We start from the raw sequence: 20,503 nt of genomic DNA, 5'->3' as shown, positions 1-20,503 counted from the left end.
GGGAAAGTTTTGGGTTTTTTATCCATTCTGCATCTTAGAAAAATGCAGCAAAACCAGAGGCTCCTCAGCAGTTCTATTTGCTAGTGCCAGAGATGCTCCTTTACCAGTTCCAGGAAGCTTATACTCCACATTCTCTTGCAAATACTGTCCCTTGACATAGCTGGGCATCAAATCTGCATCCTTCAAAGTTTAATTGTTGATTTTATAAGGAATACAGTGCTTCATGTGGCAGGTGGAAAGCATATCACACTGATGCTGAGTTCAGAGGGATGCCTGAGCTTGGCTCCTCTCCTCCTGCTACTGTGATTACAGCCTTCTGCTCTGCAGTATTTCTGGCCCTTCAGATCTGAAGAGTAGCATGTGTTTGGGGAGCAAAGGGAAACATTTGCTCTGAAATAAACGAAGCTAAATGCTTTTCAATTGACAAATGCTTGGGAGCAGTGTGAAGTACAGGAATTCAATACTTCTGGGCTCCTGACGATGCAGCTGTTTGAATTACTGAAGCTGCCATGGGAGCTGATGGATGCTTTGTGTGGAATATCTGTAAGAAATAACCATACATTTGGACAAGTCTGGGGCTGAAATTTACTCATGGAGGAGTATGACATTTTTTTTCTTTACTGAGGGGATTAGTGGGACTTCTAAATACTTCTTCTATGTGGTTCATTGACCATCCCTCTGTTGCGCAGCGCTTTCTCCTCGCCCAGCTTCATCTCACCCTCCCAAAGTGCTCTGCACGTGCAAGTCCTTCAGCCTCACTGTCAGGTCCAAAGCAGCACATGATCCTTGTGAAAAGCCTAGTCACCCAGTGCTACTCCACACCCAGCTCCTCTGCTCCAGCCAAGCAAGAGGAGGGGACAGTGAGAAATAGAAGGCAAGGCAAAGCACAGAATGAAATGGGACGGGGTGGTGTGGAGCACTGCACCTTAGGATGAGATCCTGAAAGACGTATTAGGATGGGAGAAGAGAATTACAGGGAATTTTGAAGGGAATCTTGATGGACTGCCCGGGAGAAAGCCCCAGCCAATGAGGAGGTCATGGGTTCCCTGGTCCATTTGCCAGAAATTCCCCAAAAATTCATAGCTGGTCTTGCATTTAAATTTGATTTACTTATATTAAAAAGCCATATCAAGTCTTCAAATAGGTTTGGATTTCAAAAAAATGGTGTTAAGGGAACTGCAAAAAAATTAGTTTTGTCAAAACATTGATTTCTCAAATCAATGATTACTCAAAAACAATGACCATGAAAATAAGGACTGTGTGTTATTGCTATTTCACATGCAGGTGACACATATTGAAGGAAACAGGGCTACTGTGTGCATGAGGCTGGCCCTGCACTTAAATCTGGACAGGATTAAGAGCCTATGTGGTAAGTATGGATGTTAAACTGGTAAAATTGTTCTTACAGCTGGAAACAGAACCAATCCATGCTCCAAAATGTGAGTTAAAGAAAATGACCATTTTTATCTTGGTTATTTCAGAAGTAGTAGTAGGGAGAAGTAGTTTAGCTGAGAAGGAAATAAACCACCACACACCACTTCCTTCATTTTTCACTGTTTTTCTATTTTTAGACAGTATTAGCAAATTAGGCTCAGGTTGTGTACCCATGGTGGGTATTTACATACCAGTGATGATGAAATTGGTATATGTGTTTGTATGTGGATTTTGTGTGCTGTCAGTTACATCGGTAATGATGCATTTTGTTACACTGGGCTATATTCTATGTTTTAAACTGCAATGCTGTAAGATGAAACTCTTTAAAACACTTTAAAAATCATCTCCTTAAAGTAACTACAGATAATTAATTAATGTTAGGTAATACACTGCTTAAAATTGCATGAATGAATTTTGCATATTTTTCAGAACCTTTCCAAATCTGCAAAAAGTGGCATAATGAAAATGTTTGAATTAAGACTTTTTAATATGCAATATGTTTTAAATCCTGTGAAGAATATATTTTCCTTGCTAGGTGAAAGCACCACCATTTAGAAACCTAAACAAAATATAGGCAGCAAAATGTCAAGTTTTACAGTGACTTTATGTTATTTTAATGCCTGTTGTCATTGACAAAATACTAGAAGAGACTTTGGAAAGCATTATAGTCCCCAGTAATAATCTTCAAAATTGAAAGTATTAGCGTTGGTTTAGAGCCAAATATGCCATTCAATTCAGTTCTTTAAAGATTTTATGGGGTTTTAAAAAAAACTTTGTCAACCTTTTAGAGTAGTATTTCATTAAAAATATAGTGGATCTAGAGTGGCTTTCTTTGAAAGCAAGCAGATAGTGTGAGATCATATTCACTCTTTCTGCTGAAAATACATCATCTTTCATACTGCTTTTATCTGGTATTTTTATTTGATGTACGTAATCAGGCAGCACAGACAATGTAGCCTTTGGCAATGAGCCCTACAGTTCCCAAGGTGTGTCCTTGCTGGAGCAAAGCCCACAACTTGCTTTTTGTGACGTGACTCTCAAGTCCTCCAAACAGAGGTCATGGGAACCACCTCCCCACCCTCCCCGGCCGTGCTGAAAGGTTTTCTCTTCACTGTGACACGAGCAAGGCGAGTAGGAACCATTAGTTAATTAACTGCAGTGTAGTTTGCAGAGAGCTCTCAGAATATGGGTTGGTTCTGCTTCTCCATCATGCAATCAATAGCAGCTCTGCTGCTGCATGTGCAGGGTGCCAGAGCAGCCCAAAAAACGCAGAATCGCTTTATTAGTGAGCAAACAGATGATAGAGGAACGCTGCCAACGCCGTGCAAGCAAGCTGCCTGGGGGTGGGGAAAGCAACAAGGATTAACAGGATGGGGCTCCATCACCTGGATCAGCTGGGTGATGGTTGCTGATAGAGCTGCAGCAGCTGAGGCTGGCTGAGGATGTGGTCCAGAGGAAATTAAATTTAGGGGACGAAGTAAACAAAAGAGCTGTATTGTAAACTGCCAAGGCAATAAAGGCAAGAGTGCAAAATGGATTTAGGATGCAGTTAGGCTTTTTATAAAATCAGGGGATTGAGTGAGAAGGACAAAGCAAGGAGACAGGGTTGGGAGAAACTCTGAAATCCCAATTGAGCTTAATAAGGATTTGCTATCCCACAACTAATTATTATTAAATTTAAGGTAACAATCAGCTTTGGCTCTTTCTGATTTTGAATTAAACAATCATACTGAATTAAACAGTTACTATTTTAGCCCAAAGAACTGACTCCATTTACTGCTCTGCCAGAAATTGCACAAAACTGCTTCTGGCAAAACAGGATTAACTCTTCCCTGCCATTATTAAGATATCAGCTAAAACACCTTTTCTGACAGTAGTACACAATATTTTACTTTTATCTGCATGTGCTACACTTTAGCAGGCTGACACTATGATCTGCCATTCTGGCCTTCATTGCCACTTCATCAGTTTGGCAAGTTAGTAATTAGCTTTGTCTCTGCTCTTAGAAACAGTGCAGCTTTTTATCTTTGTTTTCCCTTTTATTGCTAGTGTCCTGCTTTGGCATTCAAATCACAAGCAGAGTGGAAAGCCCATTATTAATGCTAAGATACAGCTGAGTATTTAAAAACAAGTGGCTTAAAACAAAGGGTCAAAGTTTCAAGGCTGAAGCTTGAACTGTGTCTGATTTATCCTTTTTGTTTAACACAATGCAAAACTTTCCTTCCTCTTTGAAGGCATTTACCACAGGAGAAAACCCAGAAACAACTGAGAAAGAGGAGTGTGCTGCAACTACTCCTCAACACCTATAAAAAGAGTCTGACAAGAAGGATCTGCAGAACCCCAAAGACTTGGCTGTGTAGCTCCTCAAGGATGCAAATGGAAAAGATGCTGAAGCAGAGGGATGATGGTGGGATGGACATGTTAAAGAAGCAAAGCCATTCCAGGAATCTTGTGCAAGGCTGGGACCACTCAAGCAAGGGCTGGATCTTGTGGGAAAGAAGATGCATAATTACACAGATCTTAGTAGAAACTGGAGACAACTTCTTGGTTCCACTCAGAGAGGTGGTAGAAAAGAAAAAAAGAAAAACCTCTTAGATACCAAACAAGTCAAGGACTGCCTATCTAGGGAAAAAAAGGCCTGAGTTATTCTGAAGCACTGTGAATGCTTTGAACGGAGCAACACAGATTTCTTTACTAGTAATTGTATGAAATTACTGCCCACCAAGATACAGGCCTCTGAAAAATGTAATTATTGAATTTTGCATCCTAATTGTGTTGCTCCATGGTAGTACATATTGAGGGAAACATATTCAAGTGAGTTCAAGAGAACTCACTTGAATACAAGCTTTAATTAAATTTTTGAGACACAATTAAATACTAAAGATACAAACAATTACTTGTAATTCCATTTCTGGAACAAATGAATTGTCCAACATATGGAATTTTCTTTCACAGTCCTTTTTCATGCTCAGTAGTGTTTCTGCATATCTGCAGTTTTACTGAGGCCCTAATTACTCAGTACCATCATACAGGAGTGGACTGCTAAAGTGCAGAGCAGAATTTCTTCCTTAGGGCAACTAATGTGTTGGAACAACAATGTGAATTCTTTTCATGTCTTGAAGAAGAACATACCCAACAGCCTAAAAGCCTTCAGGGGGTAGAATCTGAATGTCCTAGTGATGAATACTTAAATAAGAATTTACAGGAGCAAGTGTCATTGAGGAATTCCTATTACAGGCACAACACAGCTGCAGTGTTACTTTTCTTTTATCAAGATCTACTTATATTGTGAAAAATTAATAGCTGCAAGCAAAATTAAAGCACTTTTTACCTTCTTAAGGTCATGGGTAGGCAGAAAGATGCAGCTGAGTAGCTGGAAGTGCACACAAAAAATAACACAGTATTTCTTTTGGAAAACTGAAAACAATTTTGACTGTTTTTTTTTAATTTGTTATCATCAAGGTGTGACAGCAAAGGAAAGAACCTTCCCTAAACTGTTTTATTGTTGAATAAAACCTGGGAAATTCCACCACGGATCAAAATAGACAGATACTTCACAGCATAAAAATGGTTTGCCACAGTTGCCTTTAAAACAATGCATCACATGCCTCGTTGTGGTGATACCATGGTACTGCACTCCATCTTTTTGGCATTGGCTTAGATTTTATCCAAAAAAAAAAAAAAAAAAAGCATCACAACTGAGGCCCCAGATCAGGAAACTCTTGTTAATAGTGTTCACTGCTACTTTAGTTTCCTTCTCCTCAGAACTGGTGCAGATTTTCAGTAGCAAGCATGTGCTAGAGAGATGCAGATACTCAGAGAGAAGTGGTGTATAGGATGGCTGCCAAAAAAAAGGGAGCACATTGAGAACTGAAACAGCTGTGGAATGGAAGGGAGACGTTGAGTAGAAGCAGAAACTACTACACGTAGGTGTGAACACTGCACATGAACTTCAAAAGGCAGGAACAGCATTTGCAGAATGGAAAAAAATCATGAGGATAAAACAAATTCTGCACTGGTACCAGTGCCTCTTGCTGCTGAAAGGCTGATGAATGAAATGCTGAGTGAAGAGGCTGGAAGAGGTGATCTCTCTGATGGAGAAAAAAAAAACAGTGTTTCAGGCAGAAGCTCCTGACAGAGAAGAATGAATTAGCTAAAGACAAGTAAGGCTGAGTGTTTCAAATATAGATATGGCAGGATGAAACAGATGGATTTTTTTTTCCTCCAGATAATGAATATAGAGGGAGCACTCAGAGAAGTCCAAATTTTTTCTTTTTTTTTCCGAAATTAGGCAGCTAAAAAGACAGCTGGGGAGACTAGAATCTGGTAAGCAATAAAAATTAAGCTCCAATGATTGTATTGTGTTTACTGAAAGAGCTGCAGAAATTCATGGAGAGATTGTCACCAGATGACTGGTCCTTCAATTTTGTGGTGCCATCACCACTGACACCTGTGAAGGAGGCTGCAGGGGGGTAAAACAGCCCTGGGAATCTTCTGCCTCTCCTAAACCAAGGGTAAACTAAAAATGGATCAACTGGAAGAAAACCCAGATAGGAAGATTTCACAGAGTAAGAAGATGCAATTATTTGAAGAACAACAAATATTTCACATCAAGCCAACATCAGCTAAAGAGCTTTAGCTGAAGGGAACAGATTTTGGAAAGAAAGAACATCCAGCTAAAGGGTGAAAGGAAAAAGCTGCAGGTATAATGTTTGTTTTGGCCTTGCATGCCTCTCATTCACTTTGGAATATTTCAACCTTTTTCAAAAGCTCTTCAGATTTTTGAGGACCATCAGTCAAAGATACTTTAGGAACAGTGGCATACTTGTACCCAGGAAAGGACTGGCCCAAATGTCTGATTTATATGGAGAGGCAGTCAGGTCCTTGCTTTCTTTCCTCTATGGTTCAAAATTTCCACTTGCAGAACTCCAAAAAATGGAGATGGAAAGCCTATCACAGTGGGTGGAACACATTGTCTCAAAGAATAACTAAATTTAGGTGTAATGAGCATCCTTTGAAATAATCTTAGTCTGAAACTCTGGGATGTGGGAACATAGCATTTCAGTTGTACCTGTTCATAAGACTTTAGTTGGTTGACAAGTGATAGATCAAGTGTATAATCTTTAGGAAACATTATTGTGTTGCTTCACATAACTATCTTGCACACCCCCAAGATCAGACTATTTCTGAAGTGGGTGAAAAAACTGATATCTGAAGTTGATAATTAGGCAGTATTTCAAGGCTCTGGTAGTTACAGATAACACAGGATTTTAGGATTTTCTAAATCCTAAAGGACTGCTGGTTTTGATGGAGCTCTGCAAGACCCAGCAATGATCCAGAATGCGAAGCTGTTTTCCTGACAGTGTGGGCTTCAGCACTGGAATGAATGACTGAGTGCTGCTCTGACTGTCGATGCAGGATACTGCAGATGTTTTGTCCATCAGGACATGGACTGTGGAATTTTGCAGAATAAGTATAAGTGCTACACTGGCTTTCAGCAGATCTTAAAGTAAGAATACTTACAGCTTTATTGCCTTCTGAGCACATGGCCTGAGCAGCGCAGAAGAAGAGCCAACCCTTTTTAACACTGTCTGTGTCTCCTGCTTGGCCCTGCATCTGAGCGCACTGCTGTCCTAACTGAGCTCTGGCTCTGTGCTGCTCCTCTAGCTGGCTGCACTCAAACACTTCATAAACATTCTTGAGGAAGAATCTGAGGTCTTGAATGATGCAAAATTCCTGGTAAAGACTGCTCTCTGGGGTCTGGTCCACATGCCTAATGGCTGGCTAATTGGCAGTATGCGTCCCATATGCATCCCACGAGGTGACTCATAAATCAATCTCAGGCTGGGAATAGGGGGGGGCAGATGTTGCCACTTTGCTTCTTAGACAGTCTGTGTGTCTCTCTTGGCTCATTATTATGGAGTGAAAAGATGAGTTTCTAGCCTGGTTTTGGAATAAATCCAATTCCAAAATCCAATTGGAATAAATACCAATGTCAGCATGAAAAAAACCCCTAACAAACAATGAAATACCTCGGGGAACTGCCCTCAGCCTTTAATTTCTTTTTCTGGGGCTACATGTTTGCTCCCTGGGAGCATGATGAAATCCAAACGCATAATCTTGAATAATTTGGGAACTCAAATAATTGTGACCATTGTTGAGGATGGGAGAAGAAGGTAGGGAAGGTCACTGCATTTCCGAAGTGTGAGACTATTTTCACCTTCATTTGAGGCCCTGATGAGGTATTCCTTTAGGGAGATGCATTTGATTTTAATAGACATTACAGGCGACACTGGATTCTTAGAACATTTTGTCAAGATGGACAATCAGTGCATGCTTCTTGAAGATTTTTAATTACATTTCTTGAATTTTCTAATCTTGAAATACAAATTCCTGCATCAGAAATAAAGAATAACACAACTCAAAGTCACATCTCAGCTATACTGTGTTCTGAAAATATTGTATGAAAGACATCTCAAGGTTATACATCATTGAAATGGATCAAATGGCAGCATTTATTAGAGGGAAGAAAGTCAAACCAGATGTAATGGGAATCCTCATCTGCTTTCACTAAAACTGAAACAGAATCTAGTTTTGATGTTAATTTGAATAGCCTGTGAACCATATTTCAGATTTTTAAAGAAATGGTAAAATCCTAAATTTGAGGTCAGGATGATTTGATAGCTGAATTCTGCTTTTCCTCTCACAATGAATAGGAGTTAAATGTTCTTACTTAACATATGTACATATATAATTGTATTTTTGCAAAATGGCTATAGCTATTATGTCTTTGTATCTGTGAGGGCTATTTAATTTTGAATAAATACATGATATATCTGAATTTTGTTTCTAAAGTCTACTGCTTTCTACAAAGTAGTTACACATATTAGAGTATCTTTCAGTTTATAATATTTACTAACACATATTCATGTATTAGATCCCATGTACTCTTTTTAAAATGCTAGGCTAACAAACCATTTTTTTTCTTTCCCTGAATCTCTTGCTGCGGACACAAGTTCTGGGTTCATTTATCTTTGCAGTTTGCCTTCAAAGTAGCCCACATGTAAACAATTCTGTTTCCTTTTACAGTTTGTCTTGCTTCCCTACTCCACCACAGGTCTTGTCATGTTTCCACTTTCAGAGCCCTTTTTCCATCACTTTCCAGCTAAGTAAGGCTTGAATTGGGTGGAATTCTACTGTAACCTTACTGCTATTTCTCTACAGTACAGGTGCAGACACTTCTCTGTGGCTCATTAGCAGGTACCTAAAATTCTGGTCCTGTGTGTGCAAGGTGTCCCCTTTCTTGACTTGACGTTCAATGACAATGAGGTGGGGCTTGCCAGAGGCCAGCAGTACAGCTAATCCTGACAGAACATCTGATTATCTTTAGCTGAGACACTACAGACTTTTAGGGGCGCCTTCCACAGAAACAAACAGTGATGCTGTTATTAACATCAGGCCTATGGAACACAGAGCCAAGGCTAGAGCTCATTCTGGAGTAGATTATAAAGGGGAAAAAACCCCAAAACAACACACAGAAAACTAAACAAAACCCACAACTCCCCAAACCATTGTCTTTGCTGTCCTTTTGTTTGTTTCAAAATGTGAGTAGGTTGTTTTTGTACTTTGAAATATATTATCACATAATATCCTGTGCATTCTCTTTCTCTTTTAAATATGTAACTTCTCTATATTTTTCTCTAGTTATTATTTTCTTTTTCTCAAATTATTGTAATTGCCCAAATACAGAACAAGTCTGCACAGCGGGCAGCCTCTTGCCTTCCCATGCTCCTGCCTTACCTCCTCACTTCCCAAATCTGATCTGCTTTAGTCTGTTTTGCATTTCTAAGTAGGTGGGAGCCAGGTCCAGTTTAGCTGAACAATTCCAGATTCTCTGTAGACAGCAGGGAGCTGCTGCCATGCCCAGGAAAAACACATGAGCAGCTGCTCAGTGGCACCTCCACCCTTTGGAGGTGCTCTCCTGTTGCTTGCAGCAAATCCACTGTCACCCAGAAACTGCCACTTCTAGAGGTGCAGACCAGATACTGAGAGTTCCCAAATTGAATTGGCGTGCTTGGTGAAGTTTGAGGCACCCAGTCTGAGTCCTGAATGTTAAGTGACATTCATGCATAGAGGGTTTTCTTCCTAAGATAAACTGCCTGAAAAGCCTTCTTGTACAGGAACATGGGTATACTTCAATAAAATAAGTGTCAGAGATCACAGGGTGAAGTGAAAGCTTGCTAAGACATTTCAGGCTGCCTGCATAGTAAAGGAATGCATGTATGCTGTTCCTGTTAGAAAAGAAGCCAACAGCATGTAAATCCAGCACTACTTCTTGCTTGCCTTAAATCAATGGACTTGTGGTGCTACTCCTTAGAGTGAACAAACATGCCAGGAAAAATCTGTTTCCAAGCTGACAGCCCTTTCTCAGAACTGCCCGAAAGTACCAGGGAGGATGGAAAACTGGGCTGCCAGGCTGCAGAGGTGCTTAAGGGAGGAGTTTGCCAGCAAAAGAGAATTGCAAAGTTTGAAGCACAGAAAGACCTTCAGTTTTCCCAGAGTTCTTACTAAAAATTTCTAATTCATACAGTGAGAAAAGTAATATCCTAAACCAAGCAATCTAATCATCTTCTCTCTCCTCCTTAGCGAGTGGTTTTAATATGATGATGGACATATGAGCACAATGTATTCTCTTCCTGATGCTTTTTGCTCTAATGCTGGATTGAAATACTGCTCTGAGAAGGGATGGGCAGACAAAGGTGGTACATTCTTGTAGTCTGAAGGAGCTCTGTGGAGACTACTTTTAATCCAGGAAAATGTTTTTACATAATCAGAGAAGCAGCCTTACAAGCTACTCTCTGAAGATCTCAAATAACAGCAGAAGGTTTTTATATACATACTCATAGCCTATATTGTGCTATAAGGTCTGCAGAGAAGTCTTGTGATTTTTTACCCTACTGCCAACATTGTACTGCTTTATGGGAAAGCTTTGGTAAGAAAGAGGAGTTTGAACAATAGGCTTCCCACTAGTGCCTTTCTGCCCCAGCTTCCCTCCTTACTGCAGCATGTTCTCCTGGGTAGGAAGGCTGCTCAGAAATTGCAAGTTAGTTCATCTTCACATTAACAGAAGTCTTTACAAGATGACATACAATTGCTGCACACCAAAATTTAGAGACCAGCTCCTGAATCTCATTTAGCCTATTTTTGGTGACAGGCTCATCAAACTGTAGTGGCCTCATTATTTCTGTACTTTTCCTATGCACTGTTGGGATTCCCAAGGGAAGGCCACACATGCTTTTATGACCATCTCAGCATTAGGGTGTTGATGATGCAGACATTTACTCTTAAAAAAATCAGAGGAGGTATTAATATATTGTAGAATTACACAGAGACGGGTGGGAAGAAAAGTGAGAAAATCGTGTGTTTATAGGAAGAAGCTTGTAAAAGTGTATTGCAACCCTTATTTTGTGCAAAACCATGGCATGCAAAGTACTCAAAGCACACCCGTAGGGATATTTTTAAGTCATTTTTGACTTCTGCCAATTACATTGCAAGGTAGTCTCCATTGTGCAGCTGATGTCTCATCTTGAGCAAAAGTTTGTTGGCTAGGGGAAATGGCAAAACCCTGTAAACATATAATGCATCTGTAATGAATCCCAAATTAGAAGAGTTTAAGTGCTGATATTAAAGAAAAAACCAAACCAACAAAAACAAACAAATGAAAAACAAAACAAAACAAACAAACCAAACAAACAAACAAAAACCCCAAAAAACCAACAAACCAGAACCAAAACAGAACCAGACAATTTGGAAGCAAAATTCCAATTCCATTTGATTTCACCTCTCATTTGAAAACTGCAAATGGATAAGGATGGAGACTAAACACTAAACATCAAAAATAAAGGGAGAATAAACTCAGTAAGAAAGAATCAAAGAAACATTGGAATCACTTGCTTTTCAGATAATATGAAATTCATAATTTCAGGTGAAACCCATCTATGAAGAAGAACAGCCAGCAGATCAATCCCTGGCTCTAAGACTGGTGTCACTGGCAGAATTTTGGGTGTTTTGACCATGCTTTGATTTACACAACAGCAGGCTTGCCAGTGAGACAGGGTGTACCTGTCTCAAAGTGGAAAAAACAACCTTTGACCTTAAATTAAGAGGTCTCATTGAAAGAGCTTTAAACTGGATTTGAAGGTGGAAGAGGTTAAAACTAGGCTTGATAAACTTGGGGGTACCACACGGATGTTTGAGGGATGTTGCTCTAACGGGTCCTTCAGTCTGCCATCACAGTGGAGGCTGGGGATGGAAATCCATGTGGCAGCAAAGACAGAAGGGTATTGATGTGTTAGAAACCACAGAAGTGCCTAAAACCAGTCATGTAGGAATTAGGGCTTCTTCCTTGCAGAGGGCACTCGGATCAGCAGCCCAGCTGGAGCACATCTATACCAATACACAACAAACAGGATGGGCAACAAGCAGGAACTGGAAGCCATTGCACAGCAGAAAAACTATAACAGTTGCCATCATGGAAACATGGTAGATGAATTCTTGACAGATTAAGACCGATTGTTCAGAAAGGCCAAGTGCCAGATCCTGCACTTGAGTCACAGAGACCCCGTGCAGTGCTACCAGCTGAGGGAAGATTGGTTGGAAAGATGCCCACTGGAAAAAGAGCTGGGGGTGCTGTTTGACAGCAGCTGAACATGAGCCAGTGTCAGCCCAGGTGGCCAAGAAGGCCAATGACACCTGGCCTGTATCAGCAATGGTGTGGCCGGCAGGACCAGGGCAGTGATTGTTTCCCTGTACTCGGCAGTGGGGAGGCCACACCTTGAATCCTGTGTTCAGTTTGGGCCCCTCACAACAAAAAAGGCATTGAGGTTCTGGAGTGGGTCCAGAGAAGGAAACTGAAGCTGGTGAAGGTCTGGAGAACAAATGTGATCAGGAGCAGCTGAGGGATCTGAGGGTCTTTAGAGAAAAAGAGGCTCAGGAGGGTCCTTATTGCTTTCTACAACTACCTGAGAGGAGGCTGTAGCCAGGTGGGAGCCAGCCTCTCGTCTCAAGTAACAAGTGATAGGACAAGAGAAAATGGCCTGAAGTTGAGCCAGGGGAGCCTTGGATACTGGGAAAAATTTCTTCAATGGCAGCATTGTCAAATACTGGAACAGGCTGTCCAGTGAAATGCTTGTCACCCTCCCTGGGGGTATATAAAAGATGTGCAGATGTGGCACTTGGGGTGACAGCTCAGTGGTGGACTTGGCAGTGTTTGGTTAACAATTGGACTTGATGATCTTTAAGGTCTTTTCAAACCTAAACAATTCTGTGATTCTATTTTGTGATTCTGTGACTTTAGCTTTCTATTCCTATGGAATTACACAAAACAGATATGTCTTTTCTAAACTAAGTCCTTAAAACAAAGACACTGCTGAACTGATCTGAAGCAGTACACACTGGCACTGATTTACCTGGGCAATTACCAAAATTACTGAAATCTTCACACTTTTAGGTCTTGGAATAAAATCCTACTTCACAACTCTGCCAGTATGTGTCTGGCATATTTTTATCCTGTGTCTAGCTGTGTCTGGTTGTCACTAACAGCTTTGTTTATTAGGCACTTAAGTATTCCACAAATAATTTTAAAAAAGAGAGGTATAATAGCTAGTTACTATCCATATTAGTAGTGTGTTAGATTTGCTACAGCAAAAATGCAAAGTTGACTTAACAGAAAGAACTATATGACTGTAAATTTTAAACACTTACTTCTTTCACAAACCACTGGCAAAAGGCTGGGCCAATCCACTCTCTTGCATGAATCCCACAGTCTATCCAGACAGCTTTCTTGTAGGGCCGTGATCTTTTACCTAACTTGAAGTGTGAATATTCACAAAATACCAATAGATTGCATCACACGAGTGAAAACACAATAATGAGAAAATAATAGAATATGAGAGAGGCTAAACCATTTTGAAATTTCTCATATAAGGAAGCACAAATTTACTGTTTTAAAAGGTATGGCCAAGATAATGTAAGGCAGGTATGTCATGAGGCTGACTTATGGAAAAAAACCTGTAGCAGAAGTGAGATCTGTAAGTTCCTCTTTTATGAGGAATGATCATACATGGAGTAGGGTGAGGAACAATGACACTACATGAATTGCATGACAGTGGATCAAATTTTCAGAACTCTTCAATAGCAGACAAAAAGAAAATACACTGAAAGTGAGATTTTTTGCATCTTGCTGACACACTCTAATTTGGGGTCCTCATAATGTGAGTTGAGAACACAAAGCCCTGAAATTTTGTCAGTAGGTAAAGAAGCAGCATTTGTGGCACATGCTGAGAAGGGCTCCACAGTCCTCTGGGATCCCTCTCCAGCATAACTGCTCTCCTAGTTGTCTATAAACAAAAAGCTTTCCAATCCTCTTAAATCCAAATCCTGGTAATTGAATTTGTTCTGTTATCTTTCTCCATGCATGTCCAATCCAGGTAAATAGGATTTGGCTAATAATTTTCCAGTTTTTTCCCCATTTTTCATTAAAGATGACATTCAGAGAGATACTTAGATTTTAGCAACTCATCCTTAGGAAACCGTTAAGCTGTGTCTCTGGTGTACATGCTGTAACATAAATTAAAGTGTCTGTCCCTGATTCCAGATTTTAGTCTCATTAATGACTATTTAATCTTTTACCTTGAGTACATACAGTGGTCTCCCTTCATAGGATTTTCCAACAGAGAACATGTAAACAAGATCTGAATAAGTTGTATTCAGATAATGCATCCAGTCCTCGATCTGCAAACACAAAAATAAGATCATTGCTTCAATCTTTGCATTTAATTGGGAGAAACTGCAATATATTTATTTGGCTCAGCTTTCTGTCCTCTCTCTATTTTTTGATTTTCCTGTAATTTTTTTTTTGTCTTGTTTGTTTTTGTTTTCACACTTTAACCACACTTTTATTTGGCACTCATAGCTCTACAGCCAGAGGTTGGATGCAGCCTTCACATGGGATTTTTTTTCCATTTCATTGTTGGGTATTACTGGAATACATAAGCTCTTCATTGAAAATATGGGGATGTGGCTAATCCACCATTACCACTAAATATTAATGGCACGAAGAAAGAAGGTCCATGTTTCTTCCTGCCAGAACACAATGGCAAACAGATTTCCATGCAGGACTCAGTGCTACCTGCAGTATTTGTTTAGTGGGCACCAGATCCTGTGGTGCAGCACTCTCCACACTCAGCCTAGTGACTTTGTTTTGGTGCAGACTGAAACTGTGTGTGTGAGCACACTAAAATCAACAGGAATTATTTACCCAGACATCATCCAGGATGGTATTCCTCATAAATGAGTTTGCATCTAAGTGTTTTTATGTATTCGTACCTCCTGTGCAAACACTTAAGCATTTACTTGTATTGCTTAATTAAATTACTTAGTGTGACCAATCGCTCATTGAAGTCTCTTATTTAACCAGAGTAAAAGACCTACACTCAGATGCTCTAAAAGACAGTTACATGTAACGATAAGCCTTGAATACAAATAGTAAATAGATTTTTTTTTTCCAAGGAAGTGCCTATTTTTGAAGAAGAAACACTTAGAACATTCCTGATGATGGACAGGTAACCAGAACTTGTAGGGAGAATGAAACTTTAGCCTTACTAAACACAACATTGTAGTAGATAAGAGACACAATATGAATTTTAATTCACCTCTTCCAGGGAGTGGTATACTTCATAGTTATACCCAGGGAGGGACCTTCGACTCCTATGGGACCTCCCTGCAGTTTGGTTTTCTATTGCTTGCTGTAGGTCTGATATGAGAATCCTAAAAAAAGATAGTGGTATTATTGAAAAACGAGAAGAACACACAAGCTAAATCAGAACAACAATCACGTTTAGGAGAAATATAGCAGAAGTTAAACCATCCTGACTTTACTTCATCTGTTACATTTTGACAATAGAGTGCTTCAGGCTCACTTGAATAAAAGCTGCCAAATAAATACTCCAGCTGCTTTGAAATGTAAGAGTGCCTTCAAAAACACAATAAGCTTGTTAAATGACTGAACCAGAATGATGTAAATAATGTAGCCAATGTGAAGAAGCACACACTTTCATTTGTTTATGGAGCAACATTTACTGTCTATTTACTGTCTTCTATAATCCAATTATATGATGTGACCATGGATCTTCATAAACTGATTTTAAACCATTTCAAAAATCTTTGTAAGCTTAGGAAAACATGGACACACTTTCTCTTGGGAGTGTCATGGAATGTTACATATATCTACAAGTTGTAGAGGCAAAACAAAAGAATTAAAAACTTGGTAGCATTATCATTCTGTCTGAAACAAGAAAGAACAGCAAGCAAAAAAATCTAAAGTGGGCTTTGTTGTTTACATTATTTACTCTGCTGTCGTTGTTTGCCAGTTTTGTTAAAATAACTCAGGAAAAATACGAAAAATGCTAAGTGAAATTTAAATGTACTTGCATAAAAAGTGAGAGTTTCTTTGCATTAAGATTAAAATGCAGAAAGAGTTGTGTAAGCTGAAACTTTTCTGTTTTACGGCAAAAATAAAAAATGACACAAATACAAAATTATAATATAGAAAACATCTAAAAATAATTATAATGAAGAAGCTGAAGCATGCATCCATCCCACCAGAGTAGCAGAAGCTGGGAATGCTGTCATGGACCTCTGTAACAACATTACTGTAAAACTGAGAGTCATCCTTGTACGCCCTCTTCTCCTAAAGCATGGCAATGTGTAATCACCATGCCACTAATTCACCATTCCCGTAAAAAGAGAGTCACATTCAACCTTTTACATTTTTATAGGCATTAGCTTCTGTGATTGGAAATAGATGGAAAGAAATGGCATTTACTCTGCTCCTAACTCAGCTCTTCAGCAGATGCCTCAAAGGTAATAGGTCTATCTGCATATAGAATCAAAGTAAAGGTTATTCCCATCTTCCAATGTATGAGTGAAGTAGTTGTATAATTAGGAATTTCATTGTTCTACATCAGCAACATTCATTAAGCAAACTGAAGGATTATAGTCTTGACTTGACTAGCTATATATGCTGTAAGACCAGTACTGTAAAGCTGATTAAAGGAGTGATTTTATTCAAGCCATTAGGGCATCTAATAGTTTAAAAAAAATGCTGGAGTGCTTCTCAGAATTCTGATTAGTATAAGCACCTACCAGAATCAAGCTCATTCTGTTAGCTTATGCATCTGTACTCTAAATGAGATTTAATAATTTTTCTTTACTTTTAAATGACTATGTACTGTGTGTGCCTACAACACAAAGTCCCTTAAGTCCTTCAGGTCTGAGTGCAATATAAATGGCTTCTTTACCAAAAAAACTTACAATGAGGCAACTTGGTGCAGAGAGTTTATCTGATGCCTGGCTTGTTTTCATGGCCATCTTGTCAGGAAGTCAAACCCTAAGAGAGATAAGCCTGTTTCATAGGCAAGGGCTGGTCACTATTAGGGATGCTGAAACGCTTCCTGATTTTGTAAATGTGTCATAATTCAGGTAAGCATCACTGCATCAAGCTGAAATTTTGCCTGGAGTTTGGCTCAGACTTTTCCAGTTCCAAAAGGGATGTAGAAATTTGACTCCATTAGGTGTGTGTGGAAAAAATAATTAATGAAAAAAAAAGCAAAAATCAGCTATGTGAAAACGAACTGTGCAAAATCTTGGCTGTGGAGCTGCTCTTCAGCTCAGGGCTGTGGTCCCCACCCCAGCTGTGCTGTGGGCATGGCTGTGCTTGGCCAGCCTGCTCCTGCTGCTCCCTGACCATGGCTGTTATTGCTCTCATGGTGAATCCTACTGGCTTTTGTAGAGTTACAGATCTCAGGAGGCTTGTCAGGACAAGCACATGCTTTGCAGGGATTTGTTCCTAATGGCTGGGACCATCCAAAAGAGGCAGCAAGGAGAATAAGAGGGAGAGCAAAGGACAAGTCTGGACCTGGTAAAATGCTGCTCAGTTTCCTTCCAAGTGCCAAAAGTCAGAGAGATTTTCGCAGTGGAAGATTAATCCAGTGTTTGCAGCATATTTTTTGAGGTAAACTGCAGAGACATTTTGCTCTGGCAGATCTTGTACTTGGACATTTCTCTGCAACCCAAGCAGAGGTCTTCAAGTACAGAGAGTGTTTATAACACATATAAAATGTCCTTCTGTCATTTCATTGAAGGTGATTACTGTGAGCAGGAACAGCAGCAGACATGAATACAACTGCTGGGTCACAGTAATTAGGGAACATTTCTTATAAGCACAGGAAAACAATTAGAAAAAGCCCCATCTCAGTTTTAAACATAAACAAAACCAAAGCAGCACTGAACCCACATGAAAGTCCCTCTGAACTGCAGCTATGGAGCTTGTGTACTTAATTTCCTTGTGTTTGTTTCTGTATTTTTAGAAAAACTAACTAAGAAGAGAGCATTGTTAGAATAAAAATGGGATTCTGATGAGTACTATACATATGTATACATAAATACATCTACATTATGATTTACACCATCCTTTTATCACTGAGAAATAAGTATAAATAACCTCATGTAGGTCTTTATTCAGCAAATGTTTGAGAACTCATGAGCTGGTTATTTGGATGCTTAGGCATGACATCGAGAAGGCTTTAAAACAAGATCATTACTCTTGTCCAGTACATCATATGGATAAATATGAAAGGATAAGTATACTCTAAAATTACCTCGAATTTTTTAAAGGAGCATTATAAATAATATGTGAAAATAAATGTACTGCATTTGTGCTGTATGACTTGCATTGGTCACTAGGAATGGAGAATAATAGAAGTAGTTCCTGTATAATTGATGCAGAAGTTTCACCTCTGCATTTGCAGCTCACTTGTAAATAAACCTTGCTTGTGCTAAATAAAGAAAGAGGCAGAGCAGGCTGCAGAATTAGTAATTACCAACCCTCTCTTAACAGATGTGATTTCACATACATTGAAAACATTTCAGCTTGACTCCAAAGGAGGACATTTAATTAAAGCTGCTGCCTGTGGGAGATTTGCTGCTCTGCCATTAAAGCGGTTGTTTTCTGGGCAATGCTGACCCGTCTGCCAGCCTAATTGCTGTGATGTGGAAGGTATTTTTGAGCACTCTTGGCGTGGTAGGTGCAGACCTGCCCCAAGGCCAGCTCTCTGGAGAACACGGGAAGTGGAGCGTGGGCTTACGTGTACTGGATGTTTGCTTGCTGGAGGAAGGGCAGCAGGCTCCGCGTCGCGTTCTGCGGGACTCGCACGTCAGCGAATGCGCCTTCGACGATGTGGAAGGGGCTGCTGGGCTGCCACAAGTCCACCTGTAGTGCAGGAACCAACCTGTAATTCACATGCATTCAGTGTAGGTGGGGAAGCCCAGGAGAAGGCACGCTTGAAGGCAGGGCCAACCCTCTAGGCATGGTAGAGACAACAGAGCTGCATTGCTGGTCCAGCCCAACACCTGTGCTAACAGAGCAAATTTTGAGGGTTGATTGTGTCCAGCTTACCACAACTCTCCTCGGAGATTTGCCAGTGGGAACAGAGAACAGTCTTCAGAATATGCCTCCTCAAACAGAGCAAAACAAAAGCTACTTCCAGCTTCATGCACCTCCTCAGACTACTATACATTCCCAACTCCTACGCAATCCATGAGTCTTTTTTATTTTGCAAGGCATTTTCTGCGTTCACTAAAGCAGCAAAAAATGCTAAAGAGATATAGAAAGCATAGCACATACCAGTGTTTTTTGTGAAAAAAACACTGGTATGTGCTATTCTGGAGCTTTATTCTGGATAATAAGCTGATCAGAGGTCACCAAGACAATGAATACACAATAATTTTATACTAAATGTCAAAATAACAGGACTAAGATAATCCAATTATTACAATCTTGTAAAAAATGATAGCTACTGAACGACTATTGTTATTGCACTATCTGTATCTGCACATACATAAGGGATGTTTCTTGTCCGTTTTTACTTCCTTTTGTTGCCACATCTGAAATACACTTGGAAATTTTAGGGCATGAATTTTCAAGAAAGCAAGAAAATTTGCAAATCCCTTTTTCAAAGGGATTTGAAACTCAGTGTTCTGCACCCTGTAATAAAATAGTGTACTAGCACATACTCTTCAACAGAGGTGAGCACAGTTCCTCCTCAGCCGGTGTGAGGACAGTGGAAAGAACACAAGTCAACAAAACTCTTTCCAGAGCTTCTGGATATTCATAGGAGATAAAAAATGGGAGTTTCAGCAATAATCTCTGTATCAACATGACAAAGAGGCATGCCAATATCCACACGACTTAAAAATACATTTGTAAGCTGAATACAAGGAAGGAAATTGATGCTGACTACACGTCCACACATTTCTTAAAGAGACTCTAAAAAGGATTAATGTTTGATAAATGTCTTTTGTTTTTTTGTCTTGTCTTTTCTGTTTTGTTGCTGTGCCAGGCTGCACTGATGAACTGTTGATACAGCTCGTGAGTGTCCACTGCTTTCGAGGTATCTTAAAAGATTTTTATAGTTTATACTTTAAAATCTTCTCACTTCTTTTATGCCATAAAAGCTATTTGAAAACATCAAACGCATTTACTTGGTCTTGCTATGGACCTCATTTACAAGTGGAGCACAGTCTTGCAACAGGAAGATTACAGGGAGACAGGTTTAGTTATCATCATTTCTCAAATGGCCCTGAGTAAGAGCGTCCTAAGAGGGCATCTGATGCTGAACCTGGTGCTACCTCTTCAAGCATTGTTGACCTCAGCTCAGTTAATCCAATTAAATCCCTGCTACTTTGGAAGGAGCAGAACAGGGCCAGCCTCTTGTTCTCGCCAAAACCACTCTTTGTTTCATGCTGCCACAATATGGTCTCTGGATCCAAGTCATTCTGGTGGCTGGGTGCAGCATCTTTTGAAGTCTAACACAGGACTGGCAAAGTTCACAAGGCTTGTGAAGCTGACAGCAGCTATGACAGATGGTCAGTAGAAGCCAAAGTCATGAATTAAATGGTGCTAAATGCTGCTTACAAATAAAGATCATCTCACTGCACTAACATCCTATGT

General features: G+C 39.8%; 1 protein-coding gene across 1 annotated transcript in view; it reads right to left on the bottom strand.

The window, feature by feature from the left end:
- The window catches only part of CPA6 (carboxypeptidase A6), a 45,367-nt gene that overhangs the window by 12,444 nt on the left and 12,420 nt on the right, over positions 1-20,503 (bottom strand). Inside the window, exons 3-6 of the mRNA XM_005423062.2 lie at positions 18,639-18,763; positions 15,147-15,261; positions 14,125-14,226; positions 13,198-13,302 (exon numbers count right to left, since the gene is read on the bottom strand). Of these exons, the coding sequence (XP_005423119.1) occupies positions 13,198-13,302; positions 14,125-14,226; positions 15,147-15,261; positions 18,639-18,763 (447 nt within the window). The remainder of the gene's footprint in view (positions 1-13,197; positions 13,303-14,124; positions 14,227-15,146; positions 15,262-18,638; positions 18,764-20,503) is intronic.

This window comes from Geospiza fortis, unplaced genomic scaffold (assembly GCF_000277835.1).
Source record: "Geospiza fortis unplaced genomic scaffold, GeoFor_1.0 scaffold121, whole genome shotgun sequence".
In the NCBI taxonomy this organism is placed as follows: domain Eukaryota; kingdom Metazoa; phylum Chordata; class Aves; order Passeriformes; family Thraupidae; genus Geospiza; species Geospiza fortis.
The sequence above is the reverse complement of the archived record's forward strand: the minus strand, read 5'-3'. Positions and strand labels throughout refer to the sequence as shown.